An 18,218-nucleotide genomic window follows, 5' to 3' on the forward strand; every position below is an offset into this window, starting at 1 on the left:
TTGGCCTCCCAAAGTACTTTATTCTTTATGCTAATTTTGCCTCTGGGATTAGATACTCAATGCACCCAGTCTCCCAAAGCCCCCTTAGACCTCCCAGAGACCCCCAGTGCGCTCTCCATTGCCTTCTTACCACAGCTGCCACGGCACTCACAGCACTCTGATGACCCAGGAACTGACCAAGCTGCTGTCCCGACTCTGGGTCCCAGAGCCCCACAGAGCCATCACTGGAGCAGGATATCTGCCGAGTCAGAAGTCAGAGCAATGGGGTTATCAGCATCCCTCCAGCATTTCTGTATGTTTATCATACAGGGTGGAAGGCAGTAAGCCATGTAATTAAGAGCCTGGGTTCAAATCCTAGATCCACCCCTCATTTCTTTGTGCTTTGTAATTTGTTTCTCTTTCTGAGCCTTAGGTTTCTCAACTATTTAGTGAGTATAATAGTAATGTACCTAACGGATATGGTGGTCATGGCACTAAATGCATCTACATAAAGGACTTACACTGAGCAGGGTGACTCATGCCTATAATCTCATCACCTTGGGAGGCCATGTCGGGTGGATCACCTGAGGTCAGGAGTTTGAGACCAGCCCAGCCAACACGGTGAAACCCCGTCTCTACTAAAAATACAACAGAATTAGCCCGGCAGGGTGGTGGGCGCCTATAATCCCAGCTACCCAGGAGGCTGAGCAGGAAAACTGCTCAAACCTGGGAGGTGGAAGGTGCAGTGAGCCAAGACTGTGCCACTGTACTCTAGTGTAGGCGACAAGAGCAAAACTCTGTCTCAAAAAGAAAAATAAAAAGGACTTAGCATGCTGCCTGGCACACAGTGAGCATATAATAAATACTAGCTATTGTCCACATTATTAACATAATGTTAGTCAACAAATCCAGATAAAGGTGGACAATCTACAGTGCCAAGGAAAGATCTGGCTACCTTGTAGGATAGAATATGACAAGTCTATTCAATTGATATTTATTTCTTTCTCCTTTCTTTTTGAGAACAAAGTGGGGACCCTGCATTGCGAAAGTAGGCTTCACCAACACTGAGGGTGTAATTTGAGGCTCATTTTGTGCCAGGGGACAAAAAAATCCCAGCAGTACCATTTACCTACAGGGCCAGGGCATCTCAAAGCCTAGAGAGATAGCACTATGTTCTTGCAACAAGTATGGGCTTTCTTTTTTTTTTTTTTTGAGACAGTGTCTCACTCTGTTGCCCAGGCTGGAGTGCAGTGGTGCCATCTTGGCTCACTGCAACGTCCACCTCCCAGGTTCAAGCGATTCTCATGCTTCAGTCTCCTTAGTAGCTGGGATTACAGGTGTGTGCCAACACACTCAGCCAAGTTTTTTGTTTTTGTTTTTTTTTTTATGGTATTTTTAGTAGAGACGGGGTTTCACCATGTTGGTCAGGCTGGTGTCGAACTCCCAACCTCAGGTGATCCACCTGCCTTGACCTCCCCAAAGTGCTGGGATTACAGGTGTGAGCTACCGCGCCCAACCCCGGGCTTTCTTTTAGAAAGTTCATTGGCTCAGCTTCATCACTGACCTTAGAAATGTTCTGAGTTCAATTTCCTTGTCTATGACAGAGATAAAAGGAGTATCTACTTTATAGGGTGTTGTAAAGATTAAATGAAGCAATATATGAAAAGAGCTTAGTTTAATGCCTGGCACATATCAAGTTTGACAAATATTAGCTATTACTATTATGAATGGGTGCCAGGAAAAGGATGAGATGAGGAGTGTTGTCTTGCCCCAGGAACCCAGCTGGGCTCTGGGCCACCCCTGCCCCTTTACTCACCAGTAGGTTATCTTTGGTCCAGGCACAGCCAGTGACCCAGTCACGGTGACAGGCAGGGAAGGAGCGGATCAAAACAGGGGCTTTGGGCGTCCTCACATCCCAGCAGAGGAGACCCTGGATAGGTCCCAAGGAGAGGGAGAAATCAGGAACAAAGGAAGGATGGGAACCCTGGGGACATTTCAGGCAAGAAATTTCAAGGAAAGAGGGGGCGCAAGGAAGCACGGGTAGACAGATCTATACCAGATTTGGCAAAACAAAAAGCAGGAGGAAGCAATGGGAAATGGGTTATTAAGAACTAGAAACTGGAAGGGCTATGACACCCTAAGGTTGTATCCTTCTGCAGCTCACCCGATCCCGGCCCCCGGTGGCCAGGCTGCCTCCATCAGTGCTGAAACTACAGCAGCTCACAGGACCCTCATGTCCCCGCAGCTCAGTGCCGCAAGGAAAGTCTTCTGCCTTGTGCGGCAGCATCAGCAGCTGCCTTGGCCACAGCCACACTGTGAAATCCTCTGCATTGGAAAAAGAGAGAGAGAACAGCTTCCTGAAGAGGAAGCCAGACAAGCCCTGGCAGGCCAAAGACAGGAACGGCCATGTGGGCTGCGTGTGACATCCGAGGCACAGCTCCATGGGAAGGATGCAGTGAGTCACAAGACTTCAGAGAGATCCTAGACAAGGGTCATCAGCAAGTGTGTACACAGGACAGGAATGCCCAGCACTCCCAGCTCCCGCTCCACAGTTCAGGCCAGGAACATGGTTTCTTGTCTCCACTTCACTAATTGCACTCCCCATAGCAGCTGCTCCAGACCCCTCCTCTTCTCAAGTGTCCAATGTCACTTCTACCTTACAACCTATGAGGACCAGGTCTCCCACCTAGAGAGGGCCTAGACTATTCTATATTTTCACCTCAACATCTGTCTCTCCTACTAAGAGAAATCTATCCCTTTACATAGCAAAGTCTCCCACCGGGCAGAAACTCAAAGGATTACTAGGAGTTTAGAGGTCCCAGAATGAAGGTGAAGGAACAAGAAGAAACCGTCTAAATGGATTATGCAAGATAAAGGAATTGAGAGCACTTTGAAAGTTGTAAAACAAAATCACATATGTGTATTTTCATACTAATATGCATACGACTTGGAGAAAGGTATCAGTGTCTTTAAAAGGAACAGTGATTTGTTGGCCAGGCGTGATGGCTCATGCCTCTAATCCTAGCACTTTGAGAAACCGAGGTGGGTGGATCATTTGAGGTCAGGAGTTCGAGACCAGCCTGACCAACATGGTGAAACACTGTCTCTACTAAAAATACAAAATTAGCTGGGCACGGTAGTAGGCACCTGTAATCCCAGCTACTCCTGCTGAGGCAGGAGAATCGCTTGAACCCAGGAGGTGGAGGTTGCAGTGAGCTGAGATCGAGCCACTGCACTGCAGCCTGGGCAACAAGAGTAAAGCTCTATCTAAAACAAAACTAAACTAAACTAAACTAAAGGAAAAGTGATTTGTTAACCCTGCCCACTGTCCAGTAGTACCTGAGGCAGAAGCCAAGAGCTGCTGGGAAGTGGCCAGTCCTAGCACAGGCTTCTGGTGTGTGGACAGGAGCCACAGGGACTGAAGGTAGCATTCCTTGAGTGCCCAGCCTTGCAAGGACCCATCTTCTGTACCACTCACCAATACCCTGGGGCTTAGCCAGGCCAGGGCAGACACTGCCACATCCAGTGCCTGACCCTGAGCCCCCTGGGAACCTAGAGAATGAGAGAGAACAAGGGAGTAAGACACTTGGAAAGGGGGTTGGGGGGCAGGCTCTGTACTCTTTCTAAAGTCTCAAAAACCCACGCATTCCTCCTCCAGTACCTGAAGAGATTTTGTAGATCTTAATGCCATCCGCTCGATACCCAACAGCCACCTGATCACCATCTGGGCTGAGTGCCACGGAGAGGGCAGGAGAGAGAGAAAGGGAACCCAGGTACCCATGGGGCTGACCCAGAGACCCTGACCACACCTGAACCTGGGGACCAAGAAAAGGGATTAAGGATACCATCTCCACCACCTGGTCCTCCCTGCTTTGAGTTATAGCCACTCCCACTAAGTCCTCCTTTCAGAGACTCTTCTCATGAGAGCTGTCCCTACACACTGCAGCACCCGTCTCCCTGTGGCTCGCACCATCCAAGCTCCTCCACAGTATCCTCGACAAACGACTCCACCCCCATCCAGATATTCTTTGTGTTTGCTACTCCTCCTCATAACCCACCACCAGCCCTCTACAACCTGACCTTGCCATCCTCTCCAGCCGTCAGTAACTGACATCCCGCATGCAGGAAAAGCGCAGCAGCAACAAAGCCATGGTGGGCAGGGAAGGCAGCCAGCCGTGCCCCCTCTCGCCAGGCCCACAGCTCCACCATACTGTCCAGCCGGCCCACAGCCACAACCCGCCCAGGCACATTGAAGGCCAAGGTACGGACAGAGGCTCCGGGTGCCCCCAGGTCCTACACAGGGAGGGAGAAATGGAAACGTCAACACCTGCTCTCAGCACAATCCCAAAGTGACCCAGAATGCTGCTGTCTGTCGTCTGCCACCCTCCAACATGTCCTCCTGTGCTTCCCCCTAGGGCTACACTGGACCTTCTTACCTTGGTGACTTTGAGCCCATCCACCTGGAAGAAGCTGATGCTGCCAGCCCAGCTGCCTGTGGCTACTACCTGCCCCTCTGGGTGGAAGGCAACACAGTTCAGGGACTTGGGGTAGGTGTGCTGGAAGGCCAGCTGCCCACGGGCTGTGTCCCACAGCTGAGGGAGGGAGAGGAGGAATCAGGATGCTGAACAGAGATAGCTGAACTTCTCAGTCCCAGACTTCCAGGAGCCACCTTGTCCAGTTACCCTGCCCTCAGCAGGGAAGACCTTCTCTGGCCAGGCAGCCAACAGCCTCTGCCACACTGAGAGAACAAACTCACTAGGCTGAATCATGGCTCAGGGCCACTCTGACCACTGCAGCCCCCAAGTCTTACCTTTAGGCAACCTCCCAGGCACACAGTGGCCAGCAGCCGGTGGTCTGGGCTCAGGCAGCAGCCAGTGATTTGGTACTGGTGAGCCTTGGTCTGCAGCACCCTATCCCAGGAAGATGATGTCAGTCCTCTGGGCTCCTGGCCATCAGGTCCCTCCTCATTTCCTTCTCCTGGGGCTTCCAACAAATGGGGAAGGCCCTCACTCCAAGACAAGCGGGGAGGACCCCTTACCGACAACCATGCTGCAGGTCCCAGAGCTCCAAGAGCCCGTCAAAGGCAGTAAGAAAAAGTGTATCATCGGAGAGGAACAAACAAGCAGAGATTCCATCACAGCCACTCACCATAGACTTCTCCTCCTGTGACAGTGAATGAGGAAGTGTAGCTCAGGCCATCCCCTTGACCCTCCAAGTCCTACCACTCCAGGCCCCACCAAAAAAGAAGGCCAAGACACAAAGGGCATGAGTCCTTGGCTCTCTATGTTCCAAGCGGGCACACGTTCAAGTGAGGGCCTCGTGGTCCAAGTGGGGCCACATTTTCTTCCCCATTCCAAACCCCATACCTATTCCCCAAGTTACGGAAGATTTTGATGGGTCTGAGAAAATGGGGTTACATAGGGTAGGGGGTGGATGTGACTGGAAAGATAGAGAGAGGCTGTGGCTCTAGGACTCACCTCTCTAGCCTAATCTACTATTAGCTTCCCATAAGCACTCTCTGCTGCCATAATTCCCAGCAATTTACAGGGAATTTGTAAATTCTCGCCTGTGTCTTTGCTCAGTTCCTTGTTCAAACAAGAGTGCCTGCCCTTCTCTAACCTATGTCCTCCTATAACTGCACAACTCACTCAGGTCTTAATTATATTACATGGTTATGTTTTGGTTCCTTTTTTATCTTGTATGTCTTATCTCCCAACAAAACTGACCACTTGGTGGACAATGACAATGTCCCACACCCTGTGTTTCTTGCAATGCTTAGCACAGTGCTAAATGGGTGGTGTGCAGCAACTATTTGCTGTGTGATTGATTTTTTGACCAAGCCCTTTGAGCTGATGTGCAAGGAGTAAAGTTGCTGAATCAATCAGAGTGATAACAGGTGTGTTTGGCTCGTCTAGGGCTTCAGTGCAGTCTGCATGGATTTTCAGAGGGTAAATTCTGCCCCTCCTTAATTGTCATACCTGCCAAGTTCTCAGGTTCAACAGGTAAACCGTCCCATTGGCAGTGCCCACAGCTGCTCTTTGCCCGTTGGTGGAAAAGGCCACGGCAGTGGGGGATGAGGAAACTGCCAGAGACAGGCTGGAGCTAGAGAAAGAGTAGGAAGAAAGGGAGGAAATAAAAGAGAGAAAGCAAACAGGAGCTGATTTCTGTGTTTCTGTGCCTGTATCCCCCTCTCCACAGTGTTTCTGGTCATCCTTATTCTCCAGTTTCATAAAGAGCTGTAGCTTGCTCTCTGGTGGTCAAGGTCTTACCTTTGCTGATTTTTCATGGTCTGGGGTTTATTAAGCCATTGTAGAGTGTGTTGGAGGTGCCATCGCTGGGAGAGCAGTGGGGCTTGGCGGTAAAGAGGTGAGTCCAGGGGCTGGTTGGCTGCCTGCTGGGGCAGAAGCCGGGGGTACTGGCTGAGGATTGAAGCCTGCTGCCTCAGGAAGATACGAAACATCGCAACGTCAGCCTCGGGGAGCTTTTGTTCCTCTTTGGGGACTGAAGAAGCTATAAAAGACAGGCAGAATGTTACTGGGGAGCCAGCTGGACCCCATTAACCCCAGCACCAAATAAAACCATATGGTATGTCTACAATAGCAAGTCTCAAAGTGTGGCCCTCTGGCCCTATATCAGGAATATCTGTTAAAAGTACAAAGCTTTGGGTCCCACTCCAAACCTAGGGAACCAGAATGTGGAGACCCAAGGATCTGCAATTTGAACAAGTTTCCTAGACAGTTTTATTCTAACTAGATAAAGTTTGAGACTCTCTGGTCCAAGAATTCTAGGTGAAAGGTCTCCTGAGAGTCAGGAGACCAGACCCAGTTCCACGTGTGCAGCTACCACATGGAGGTTGGTAAGAAACTTCGAAATGCTTCTTGGCATTTTCAGCTTGAAATGGAAATTTGACTCTTTCTTCCATTACACCCACACCCCGCCCCAACCCCAAGCAGGGCCTCCATAAGCATACCCAGGAGTCCCATATCTCAAAGAAGAATCCACCCAGTGATTCATCTTACCATAGAGGGCATGGGCCTCCAAGAGCCGAGAGACCAGACCCAGTTCCAAGTGTGCAGCCACCACATGGAGGTTGGTAAGAAACTTCGAAAGAAGGCCACGGTTCCCGCTCTGGAGCTGGGAAGGTCAGATTGAATTCATTAGGGATGTGAAGAGGCTGGTGAGAAGGGATAGTTTAGTCTCAGAACCTGGATACACAGACAGGATCTGAGCTGAGACAAAGGACTTGAAGAAGGGCAGGCAAACTGAAAGGAAAAAGGTAGAGGGAGTTTAGGAGAGGGTAATGGCAGTGGTGATGGTGGAGATGGTAAGAGGGAGAGGGGTCCCACAATAGCCAAAGCACTCGCTTTGGAAAAGGTGTCTATGAGGTCTAGGAACTAACCAGGTGGTAAGGCAGGTCTCCAAGAGCCTCAGGAGGGCAACTTCGGAAGGTGCCTGAGGCATCAGCATCACACGTCTTCCAGAGCTGAGCTGCATGAACAGATATTGAGAGAGGCCCTGCAGCATTCCCAAAGGCCACAGGGAAGGTGGCCAGCAGACGGGAGCACCAGTGGGTGGTCCTGGCCTCCAGGCCCAAGCTCCACACTCAGTGCTCAGGCTGACTGGGGCTGCAATCACCTGCAATGAGGATGTGTGCCGTGTCCTCTAGCCCTGGCCTCTTCCCATAGCGACGTTTAGCTGCTGTTCTCAGGGGCCCATCAGGGAGGCACAACCGGGCACCAGGGCGCTCCAGAGGGCCCTCCCCTAGCAAACTGTCCTCATGTGAGGAAGGGAGAGAGGAGAAGGAGGAAGCCTGTCAGTGAGCATCCTGGCAAAGCAGTGGACTCCTAATCCCCCCTCAAAGGGCAGAAACAGGAACAGCTGGAGTAGTAGCCCATTCACTGTCCAGGAGCTAGGTATTGAAGCTATACAGAGAGCCCTGGCTCAAAGAAGGGAAGGCACAGAGAGGTCAGTGGGAGCTCAACTGGGGCACCTGTACCTGCGCAGACTCTGGACGAGGTAGGCAAATGGGCCCATGGGGTAGGGGTCTCCACTGTTACCAGCAGCCACTGCTTCTTCCCAGCTGTTAGTCCCCTTGGGTAGTGTCCGCCATACACTCAGCACTCCATGCAGCTGGTCCACAGTCAAACCTGAAAACTCAAGCTCTCTGAGGCCCCCCTCAACCATAGAGTGTCCCCACGCCCCACCACACCCAGTGTCTCCTTGCACTGCCTGCTGAGACCCTAATGGAACCAATGCCATCTGAGCCCTGGGCCCTCAGCATCCCAACCCACCCCAAGCACTGACCACTCCGTGTGACCTCTAGGGTGGTCAAGGCCTGGGGAAGGACATCAGGCCCATGCTCCTGCTCCAGTGTACTCAGGATGTGCTGCAGCAGCAGAGGGACAGTGGCAGGCAGGGACCGGAGTCTCTCAGACACCTAGGATGGCGGGAGGATGGCCTCAGTCAGTGTGGCAGGAGGAGAAGCAGCTTGGGTTGTGGCATAGGGGAGGGACAGCAGGAGGACAGTGGGGAGGAATGAAAACGTCAAGAACAGAGCGGGAGAGAAGTGAGGCGAGGTGTGAGACGAGGATCGGGGGTGGGCGATCACAAGACAGCAAAGGACGTGGGATGGGGATGAGACACAGCAGCTGAAGAGAGAATGGGAAGTGGTGATTAGGACTTGGAAGGTGAGGAGAACCAACCTGCTCATACAGCGTGAAGAGCCTCAGGTGATCGGTGACCAAGCGCAGGTAGAGTGGTCGGCCTGATTCTCGCTTCACCAGCAGCAGTCGCATCTGACAAGACTCGGGACTCAGCATGTGAACCAGGAGGCCGGCCTGCAGCCAGCCCTCTACCCCAACACCAGCCCCTCTGCAAGGCATCTCCTCCTCTGAGAGTCCCCAGCAGGCAGCAGGTCCACAGCATCGCCCCAGGACACAACCATCCCTCTCCCACACTGCTCTGCTCAGCCAGCCCTGCCGGAAAACCCCTGCGGCTCAGCCTACCCCACCACAAACCACTTTACTCATCCTCTCACCCCGAGAGGCCCCAGAAAGGCCATTCACTGGGGAAAGAGGGCTGGGTGACATTATCAGGAATCACAATTTTCTTATTAACAACTTCCCATGGACAGAGTTTCTGAGAAAACAAAGGAGCATGTCTGTGCGAGGCACTAGCTGCCTCAGCACCCAGGTCCTCATAGCCCCCAAATTCACCCCACACAACTACCGGCCCTGGCCTAGAATCCAACCTGGTTGTTAAATGGTGACTCCTCCAGCCGCTTCCCATACAGGGCCAGCTCCTCTCTCACCAGCCGGGCTCGAGCAGAGGCCTCCAGAGGCCCCAAGGCCACCACGCGGGCACCCTGGCTCTGCTCAAGGGTCTCCCCTAGGCCCACATCACTAGACACGCTCAACACCAGGTGTACACACTGTGATATTTAGACAAAGGGACAGGAGGGGAGAAAGAAAAGGAGAACCACATTGGAGAGGCCCCTCTCCTCCCTGCTGTATCCCTTCTTCTCCCCAGCCCGTCTCCCCACACCCACCTCCTTCTCACACTCACCCGGGGAAGCTTCTTTGGGATCCAGTCTGAAATCAGCTGCCCATTCTGGTCCACCAGCCTATCGGCCCCATCAATGATCAGGACCAGGGTCTGGCCATGCTGCAGGGACTCAGCAGACTTGGGCAGCAGCCTCTGCTGCAGCTCCCACACCAGGCTTCTGTACACGGAGAGGAAGTCAGGGTCAGTGGGAGAGAGAGAAACACAGGGGTGGTACCACGGGCATCAACAAGGCCAGGCTCATTGGGGGATACCTACCGGTAGGTGTTGGGGAGGGCACTTGGCTCTTTCAGTTGGCCATGCAGAAAGGTACAGAGGCGTCTGAGCAGAGTGAGGGCAAGGCCCTGGTCAGGACGAGCCCCAGAAAAGTGGAAGAAGACTAATGGTGACACCTTGGCCCCATCAGCAGCCTTCAGGGCTGACACAAGAGATGCCTGCATGGGGCAGGAACAGAAAATATGGTCACGTTTTACATGCTTGAGGTCCCTGTGCCTGACGTCAGCCCACACAGCCTTCCCTCCCTCCTGCCCAGGCCCCTGAGACTCTGTACCAGGAAGGCTGTCTTGCCCTGTCCTGACTGCCCCGTCACCAGGCTCAGCCTCCCGTGTTGCAGCATCAGCTGCTGCACTGTGTCCTGAAGAAGGCGCGGCCGGGCAGGACTCGGTGGTTTCTGCAGCTGCTGGAAGGTGTCCTGGACCAAGTCATCATCTGGGATGGACACTGGCTGCTCCAGGAGGGCCCCAGGCTGAGGGTATATGGGGCAGTGACTATCCATGGTGCCATGCTCCTCAGGAGCCCCAGGCTAAAACTCACAGGGTCCCCACCAAGTTACTTCCTACCCAGGACAACCCAGACCAGCCCATGTCCCTCTCCACGCCTCTGGTCATCAGTGCTTCTGCTGACCTGCAGGTAGAGCTTCTGGATCATATTCCACACATCCTGCAGAACCAACTGCCCAAACTCTTCCAGCCCGCCAACATAGGGCCGGCCAGCTGCCACACCCCCCCACTCACAGGGGTATCTGTAGGCAAATCAAGCACAACCAGGTCAGAGCAGGCCTGGCTCCTCTCACCTCATCTCTGTACAGGTGGTCCCTACCTCCCTCAGCTCACCTGCGGCAGGTAATCCCTTTTTGTCTGCTTAGGTAGCTCTTCAGTTCTGAAATCCGACATGCGGCCTCTTCAGACTCAGAAACAAAGTCAGATTTCCAGGCATCTGGCACAGAGCTGACCACCAAAGACCCCAAAAGTTGGAATAGATTCAGACCCCAGACAGCCTCCCTCCACCAACCACCAGACATAGGTGTGATTTCCCGAAGCTCAAGTAGAGATCTCCTGACTCCAGCACCAAGGCTGACATGGGGCTGCAAAAGCATGCTGAGTCCTGTTTCTGTCTCAGCACTCCACTTCTACACTCTCAACACTGGGGAGAGACTAGCCTGTCTGGCCATCTAGGGAAGGAGCCCCAACCCTGCAGGCAACAGAAAGTACCTGAGAAAGCTGGAATCCCGGAAGTAGATGAGAGCTTGGGCAGAGGGCTGCTGACGCTGGTTCCGGTTCAGGAACTGCATCACCTCCATCTCTGTCACAGAGCGCCCTGAAGGGTACTGCTGGGCCTGCGGGGAGGGCAGACACAGTGAGTTTAGTCCTAGGCCACCATGACCCCCCCTCCAGACCTGCCAAGGCCCCAGGCTTCTTGTATCTGTGATGTTCCTCTCTCCCTCCCTCTAGAGGCAAGCAATAAAATATAGCTAATAGCTAATGTTTTTAAGCTATTTTTATTTTTTTCCTGGAAGAAGGCATTAACAGCTAACATTTATTGAATGCCTGTAATGTATTGAGTATTCTGTTACAGACTTTTGTTTTTGTTGTTTTTTGGAGACGGAGTTTCGCTCTTGTTGCCCAGGTTGGAGTGCAATGGCAAAATCTCAGCTCTCTACAACCTCCACCTCCCAAGTTCAAACAATTCTCCTGCCTTAGCCTCCCAAGTAGCTACCATGCCCAGTTAATTTTTGTATTTTTAGTAGAGACGGGGTTTCGCCTTGTTGGCCAGGTTTGTCTTGAACTCCTGAACCCTGAGGTGATCCACCACCTCAGCCTCCCAAAGTGCTAGGATTATGGCAAGGGCCACCACACCTGGCCCTGTTACAGACTTTTAATTCACATAATAACCCTCTAATGTAAATGTCATTGCTTCTCTTTAACGTGTAGGGAAATTGAGGCTAGGTCAGATTAAGCTGCATTCCACAAAGGCACACAACTTATAGATGACAGAAGGGAGATCAGGACCCAGATCTATCTTATGGCAACACCTCAACAGACCTACCCTCTTACATTTACTCCTGGCCAACCCCAGAGGTACTTCTCAAAGGAATTTCCTCATGTAGAGCATGGTCACTTGCAGTATCTTCAGCCTGTATTTCACATCGCCTCAAGGACCTGCCTGCCAGGGTTCCTGACAGAGTGTGGCTTCTCCTGGCTTCTGCCCCAACCTTCGTTTCCTCCCCAGCTCTCCTCCAAACCTGTCTGCCTTACCCAGTGGAAGTGTGGATGGTCAGGAAGGTTGTAGCTGGGGGGAACGTATCCATAACGGGAGCCCAGAATCCCCACAAACAGCTGTGCATTCTCCACCTCCCCAAGGCACACTTCCAGTTGTCTGTAGGCATGGTTATAGGGACACGTGGGAGTCACTGGGGGCATGGTATCAGGGAACATAAGCACAAATAGGGAGACAGGGCCCTGGCTCGCAACTGAGAAAAGAGAAGGTAGGCTGCTCTTGTTAGTATCCAAGGGGCAACTCCCACCTTCATCCTCATCCATTCTTGCAGCCCCAACCCTGCCACCTCAGGTCCACCACTCAAGCCCCTCATCCCTGACCCAGTCCCTCTTCTCTGCATCCCCCGCACCTGTTCCTACGGGTCTCCTCCTCAGTGACTCCCCAACGGAGGTCAATGCCCTGAAGGCTGATGCGGTGAGGGGCCACCCGGGCCTGCAGTGCCGGCAGCACAGACCTCAGCAGCAGGTCCCGCTCCCCATGCATGTCTCGGAAAGTGGATGAAATGAAAAGCCGGACGCTGCGCCATCTGGGGATAAGCAGAAGGCTGGGCTCAATCCAGGGATGAGCCCCACCACCCAATCCACAGACACTGCTGTGATCATCCTTTAGTACTAAGCACAAGGCAGGTAAGACAGATAGCAGACGGGTGCCCAGCAGGCCTTCAGAGAATCGCCTGCTTGTGGTCTCAACTGTAGGGCCCTGGAATTTAATCCCCACTTGCTATTTCTTGTATACCTCTCCTTTTTCTAGTAATCATAATTATGTTCTTACTGTTTGTTCATGACAACGCTGTGGGGTAAGCACTACCATTATCTCCATTTTACCAATCAGAAACTATACCTTGAAGAAATTAAGCAACTAGGCCAGGTTCAAACTACTATTTGGCAAAGCCACAATGAAAAAGCCAGAACCTGTGCTCCTAACCCCTCTGCCTATGCTCTGGCCATACGGCCATGATGTCTGCCATCCTCTTTGCATTCTGACCTTCTTTGCTCAGTGGAGAAAGGAAGGGCTTGCTCACAATCTGACAACTGCCTGTGGTAGAGAAACCCTTGCCTGAGAAAGAGGAGGCGTACTTTCATGAAGAGAACAAGCAGCACCTCACCAGATAGAATTTCAGTCCCAGTTTCTCCAGGTTTGACTGCAGTCCCTCCCTATTCACAAAGGCCTGGAAACACAGACTGACCCTTGCTGGGAAACAGGAGCCAAGGGGCTTGGAGTGCCTTCTTCCAGTGGCCGGAGAGACTGGATCCCTGTCTTTCCTGGGGGTGGCGGAATCTTGAATATTTTGTCCATTTGGCCCACATGTTCCAGAAGATGAGAGGCCCCATGCTCTGCAATGAACCTGACATAAACAACAAGATAAATGTGAGTAGAATAACAGATCAAAATCAGGGAGGTCTTCCAAAAAGGTCACGGGGGGAAAGGTATGTCTAGGTTTGGTCACCAGTTAACTGAAGCTTCTTAAGAACATGACCACAAGCAGTTTATGCGAACTTAAAATAAATGAGGATGCAGAACCATCGGAATGAAGGAAAAGAGAAGAAGCCCAGCTCACCTGTCCTGCTGTGCACAGTAATCATAAACTTGCTATTGGGCCAGGGGCAATGGGCTAGGATAAGGTGTAAAAATTAAAGCCATCCAGTCTGGGTTTGAGTAGCTCTGTGCCAGCCATAAAGGTTCCCTGGAGAAGAAGGAATGTGCCTGAGGCTTCCCAATAGGAGTTAAGGGAAATGGATGGTATCCAAAAGTAAAGGCAGGGGAGAAAACAAGTAAATAAGAAGGCAAAGAATGGAGAGAGAAAAAAAACATGAAAAGATTTCTATAATTTAGCTTATATAGATGTAATTTTCTCTGCATCGAGAATTGGACAGAAGCCACTGTGACATGGCCAACTCTTTACAGTGAAATCTCCCATGTCCCTTTTCTTCTTTCCTCCTGGATATAATATAATACAAACTTGGCTGAATACCAAGATGGCTGGAGCTGAAGCAGACACATTGAATCATGAGGTAGAAGCTGAGTATTTGAGGATGATGGAGCAATAAGAGAGCAAGTGCCTGGGTCCCTGTGACACTGTGTTGCTGCTATGCCTGGATGGCTATAAAAGAGGAATAAACTATCTTACTTTAAAAAAGAAGTGACTGGAATAGAGATAGTCTCCTAAAGACTTTCTGACAAAGTCTCCAAGCCTTCAGTGTCTATTTTGTACTCACTTCAGTATCCCATCAGTACAGCCTGAGAGTGTCACGTCATTGGGATTCGAATCTGTTGACCTGGCAAGGGAAGAAGCAGTCACTAACCATCACAAACAGTACCCGGAACACAGTGACTGCCCACCAACATCCCATGATGGAAACGCCACTTCTGCACATTTAATCGGGTTATGTCCTAGGCTAGGGCTAGGGTGGACTCTCACAGAGGGGTACAAAGTTAGGCTAAAGTACCTTCCTGAAGTGCAACAGAAGTAAGAAGGCAGGGTTGGGGAGGTACCTGACAAGTGGGGGTGTCCTAGGCTTTGGGAGAGGTAGAGAGAAAATGTAGACCACTAATTTCTGACACTGGGCAGGAAGATAAGCACTCTTACAGGTACTGTGCCCTTCTTAGGAGGATACCAACAAAGAGGCACTTGGAATTCACATGCTGCCAGTAAAGCTGTTTGGCCACATTTATCTTTCCATAATCCATGCTCTGGCCAAAGAGGATGACCCTGTCCACCTGTAAGATGAAAGGGGAGAAGATGCTAGAGAAGGGATGCTAGAGACCCAGGACATTAAGATATGAGCTTTCTGAGGACAGGAGAATTAGGAGAACTCTGATGGGAGTGCCTCTCCAGAGCACACAGGATGGGGGAAGCCCAGGGGACATCAAAGTGGAGGTTGGAGTGGGGCAGTGGTATGCTGTAGCTGGGTCATTCAGGCTCAAGAGAGCTGATTGTTATATTTTCAGGAATTTTGTGAGCAGTTGCTAAAGATGGACATTATTAAACATTAAATTGTATACGTTTAAAAAATTAAATAAGTTAAACAAATATGGCCAGGCATGTTGGCACACACCAGTAGGCCCAGCTACTTGGGAGGCTGAGGCAGGACAATCACTTGAGCCCAGGCGTTTTAATTGCAGTGAGCTATAATTGGGCCATTTCACGCTAGCCTGGGCAACAGAGTGAAACCCTGTCTCAAAATATAAAAAATCAGAAAATAAAACAAATTTAATAAATATTCAAAATGCATAACTTCCTAATAATTTTACTACATTTTACTATGATCTACTCATCCTTATTTACATCTACTGTACCAGGATTGTGGGAATACTACACAGTGGTGTGCTCCTGAACATCTTTTCCCAAGTCTGTGTTCAGAAGCATCATGTTGGGAGTTTGAAATCAGCCTCAGTAGGACTGTTTAAACCATGGAAATTAGCAGATGCTATTAACCAAGGCTTATTTTTCCAGACAGCTGGTTGTTAGACATTTACCAGCACACCACTGAGTAGGGGGTTGTAGTCAGTAGACAGATGATCTGAATATTGTACATAGTCGGAGAAATCACCTTTAAAGGTCCAAAAATGATACATATCAATTATAGAATAAAATGACGGGGAGAGAGAGGGTTTCTCAGAGATTGAGCAATACTCACAGGAACCCTTCGGCCAGCCAGAGACAGCAGGTATTTCCCAAAAGTATTCAGGGACCATTCATTCTTTTCATCAAACTCCTGAAGGAAAGAGACTTCATGTTATGTGGTTGCACAGTAAGTGACAAACACTGCTTTGGAAATCTTCAGAACTATGTATATCTGTGCCTTTACCAAATATTGTACCTGGGCTATTCCCAAGCCTGTGTCCTTTGTGTATTTTTGGATGGTTGGGGGTGAGTGTCTGACCTGGACTTGAGCCTGGAGCTTGATGGCAGTCTTCAGGATGCCTTCTTCTGGCTTAAGCACTGCAGTCTTCAGAGTGTCTCCTCCACACAGCACCACATCCACCTGCTCCGCCATTGTGATCATCATCCCAATCAACAGCAGCACATAGTTCAGTGGGGGCTGGTTTGACAAGTATCAGGGGAAATAAAGCTCCCTTGCTTTGGAATTCATCCTTAACATCCATCCCTGGAGGCCAAACCCTCCCATTGGTTTCGGGGAATGAGAAAAGGCATAAAATTCCAAGTTAGGAGGGGTCAGCTTGGGCAGCCCTCAGGAAGAGCTGACTGTGGAAGGAGGAAGAGAGGAGCCAGGATCCCTGCCCAAGTTCAACACTGGGTATAGTAAGGTGAAAGTGAGATATATTTTGGCAATGGAAATTTAGAGAGTACCAAGTACCAGCCAAAGGTGAAACGTTAGTATTATCCATAACCTGGTTGATATCCTAGGAATTGTTCCTAGGAACCAAGGTCTGATACTTGAAAGCAAATTCATATCATTTACTTCAGTCTGAGTGCTTGCCTGGAAGAACCAGCTCTGGGAACAGGATACCTAACTCAGGATCCCCAGCAGCCTATCAACCCTTTGGAGGATGCTTTTTTTTTTCTTACTCCTTTTGGGTTGCTCTTGGGACAGAGCTCGTCTGCATTAGCATCTGTCAGATAGACCACGATGGTGCGGCCTGGCAGCGGGGGCAGGCTGTGCTTCACAGAGAGGTTCACAGCTGTCTCCAGAGCCTGTCGATACCGGTTCAGCATCTCACCGTCATATTTCCACTGTCTATAGGCAAGAAAGACACAGACACACGGGCTCAGGGACTTATCTGCCTGCCCCTTAGAGGTAGATAGGAAGATGAGAATTTGCCACTTAAGTGTTGAGCCTTCTCCCTCCCACCTCAAGCATCACACCCCCTTCCCCAGCCTGCTCCATTGCTGGTGTAGAGGACTGGGACAGAGCTTCTCTCTGCCCCCATTCTATAGGACTCTTCTAATCCACACTCATGGTAGGAGACAGGAAGTCACCTGTGGACCCACTAGCTACACTTACCACATGAATCCATTCTTACTTCATGAAGCAAGATTTAATGGCTACATAGTTTTAAATCATATTTTAAAGAACAAATGCTAACTCCTTACTCTGAAAACTCTCAATTAAAAGAGAATTAGTTGAATACTCATCCCACCTTTCCCATACAATCTATTTCAGGGTAACTAAATAGATTTAGTTGATAAGGGAGGCTCTTTAAAAATTCCAATTTATAAATATGGAGGAATGATAAAACCCTTACTCTGCAACCAACAATGAAGCAATTGGTTCACACAAAGATTACCAATAGATGAGCCATTAACTATTGTGGAGAGATTAGGCTACTACCATCTAAAAACACTGATCAATATTAGCATTACTAAGGAGTGGTCCCACTTAAATGGTATATATATAGGATCACCTATGAAATACTTGCAAAAAAAAAAAAAAAAAAAGGCAAATCTGTTTAAGCCTTTAGAGCTAATGAACATGAAACAGAAAAACAAGTTAAATGACACCATGAGGAGGAGGGCAAATCCAGAATATGGGATATTCTGTGGTGCCCCTGAACCTGGTTTTCACAGTAACTCAATGGCATAAGAACAATTAAAAGGTTAAAAGCAACATAAGTGACTTAACAACCAAATGCAATGTGTAGACCTTGTTTAGATCTGGATTTGAATAAAACTGTAAAATTATATTTTTAAACAATTGGAAAATCTGAATATGGAGTAGATAACGGATGATAATACCAAGGAATTATTTTTAATTTTGTCAGGTATATTAATGACATGTAAAAAAAGTCCCTTTTTAAAGAAACTCACATTAAATAAGGAAAGGTGAAATAAAATGTGTCTTATTCTTTGACATTTGTTTTAAAAACATCTTTGGACTGTGGTGGGGGCACGGGTGTGGTGGCTCACACCTGTAATCCCCAGCACTTTGGGAGGCCAAGGTGGGTGGATCATGAGGTCAGCAGTTCAGGACCAGATGGTGAAACCCTGATTCTACTAGAAATACAAAAATTAGCTAGGTGCAGTGGCAGGCGCCTATAATCTCAGCTACTTAGGAGGATTACAATTGATTGAACCCAGGAGGTGGAAGTTCAGTGAGCCAAGATCGCACCACTGTGCACTCTAGCTTGGTGCTATAGAACAAGACTCTGTCTCAAAAAAA

At 49.8% G+C, this 18,218-nt stretch overlaps 1 protein-coding gene across 3 annotated transcripts in view; it reads right to left on the reverse strand.

Annotated features, from left to right (window-relative positions):
• TEP1 (telomerase associated protein 1) overlaps positions 1-18,218 on the reverse strand; it is a 45,969-nt gene that overhangs the window by 5,898 nt on the left and 21,853 nt on the right. For all 3 annotated transcript variants that reach the window (XR_001828412.2, XM_037742394.1, XM_017539584.2), the window contains 32 exons: positions 16,628-16,796; positions 15,981-16,139; positions 15,735-15,812; positions 14,684-14,814; positions 14,313-14,372; positions 13,283-13,441; positions 12,446-12,622; positions 12,075-12,195; positions 11,031-11,155; positions 10,653-10,766; positions 10,444-10,561; positions 10,091-10,285; positions 9,799-9,974; positions 9,544-9,700; positions 9,230-9,409; positions 8,682-8,774; positions 8,284-8,416; positions 7,976-8,126; positions 7,615-7,748; positions 7,379-7,467; positions 6,999-7,113; positions 6,249-6,489; positions 5,958-6,081; positions 5,018-5,142; positions 4,790-4,889; positions 4,416-4,571; positions 4,060-4,272; positions 3,641-3,794; positions 3,319-3,531; positions 2,144-2,304; positions 1,796-1,909; positions 131-238 (listed from right to left, as the gene is read on the reverse strand). Coding sequence is in view for 2 of the 3 variants with exons in the window: in XM_037742394.1 (XP_037598322.1) it covers positions 131-238; positions 1,796-1,909; positions 2,144-2,304; positions 3,319-3,531; positions 3,641-3,794; positions 4,060-4,272; positions 4,416-4,571; positions 4,790-4,889; positions 5,018-5,142; positions 5,958-6,081; positions 6,249-6,489; positions 6,999-7,113; positions 7,379-7,467; positions 7,615-7,748; positions 7,976-8,126; positions 8,284-8,416; positions 8,682-8,774; positions 9,230-9,409; positions 9,544-9,700; positions 9,799-9,974; positions 10,091-10,285; positions 10,444-10,561; positions 10,653-10,766; positions 11,031-11,155; positions 12,075-12,195; positions 12,446-12,622; positions 13,283-13,441; positions 14,313-14,372; positions 14,684-14,814; positions 15,735-15,812; positions 15,981-16,139; positions 16,628-16,796 (4,543 nt within the window). In the remaining variant the exon portion in view is untranslated. The remainder of the gene's footprint in view (positions 1-130; positions 239-1,795; positions 1,910-2,143; positions 2,305-3,318; positions 3,532-3,640; positions 3,795-4,059; positions 4,273-4,415; positions 4,572-4,789; positions 4,890-5,017; positions 5,143-5,957; positions 6,082-6,248; positions 6,490-6,998; positions 7,114-7,378; positions 7,468-7,614; positions 7,749-7,975; positions 8,127-8,283; positions 8,417-8,681; positions 8,775-9,229; positions 9,410-9,543; positions 9,701-9,798; positions 9,975-10,090; positions 10,286-10,443; positions 10,562-10,652; positions 10,767-11,030; positions 11,156-12,074; positions 12,196-12,445; positions 12,623-13,282; positions 13,442-14,312; positions 14,373-14,683; positions 14,815-15,734; positions 15,813-15,980; positions 16,140-16,627; positions 16,797-18,218) is intronic.

The sequence above is a fragment of the Cebus imitator genome, unplaced genomic scaffold (genome assembly GCF_001604975.1).
Source record: "Cebus imitator isolate Cc_AM_T3 unplaced genomic scaffold, Cebus_imitator-1.0 Scaffold119, whole genome shotgun sequence".
In the NCBI taxonomy this organism is placed as follows: Eukaryota; Metazoa; Chordata; class Mammalia; order Primates; family Cebidae; genus Cebus; species Cebus imitator.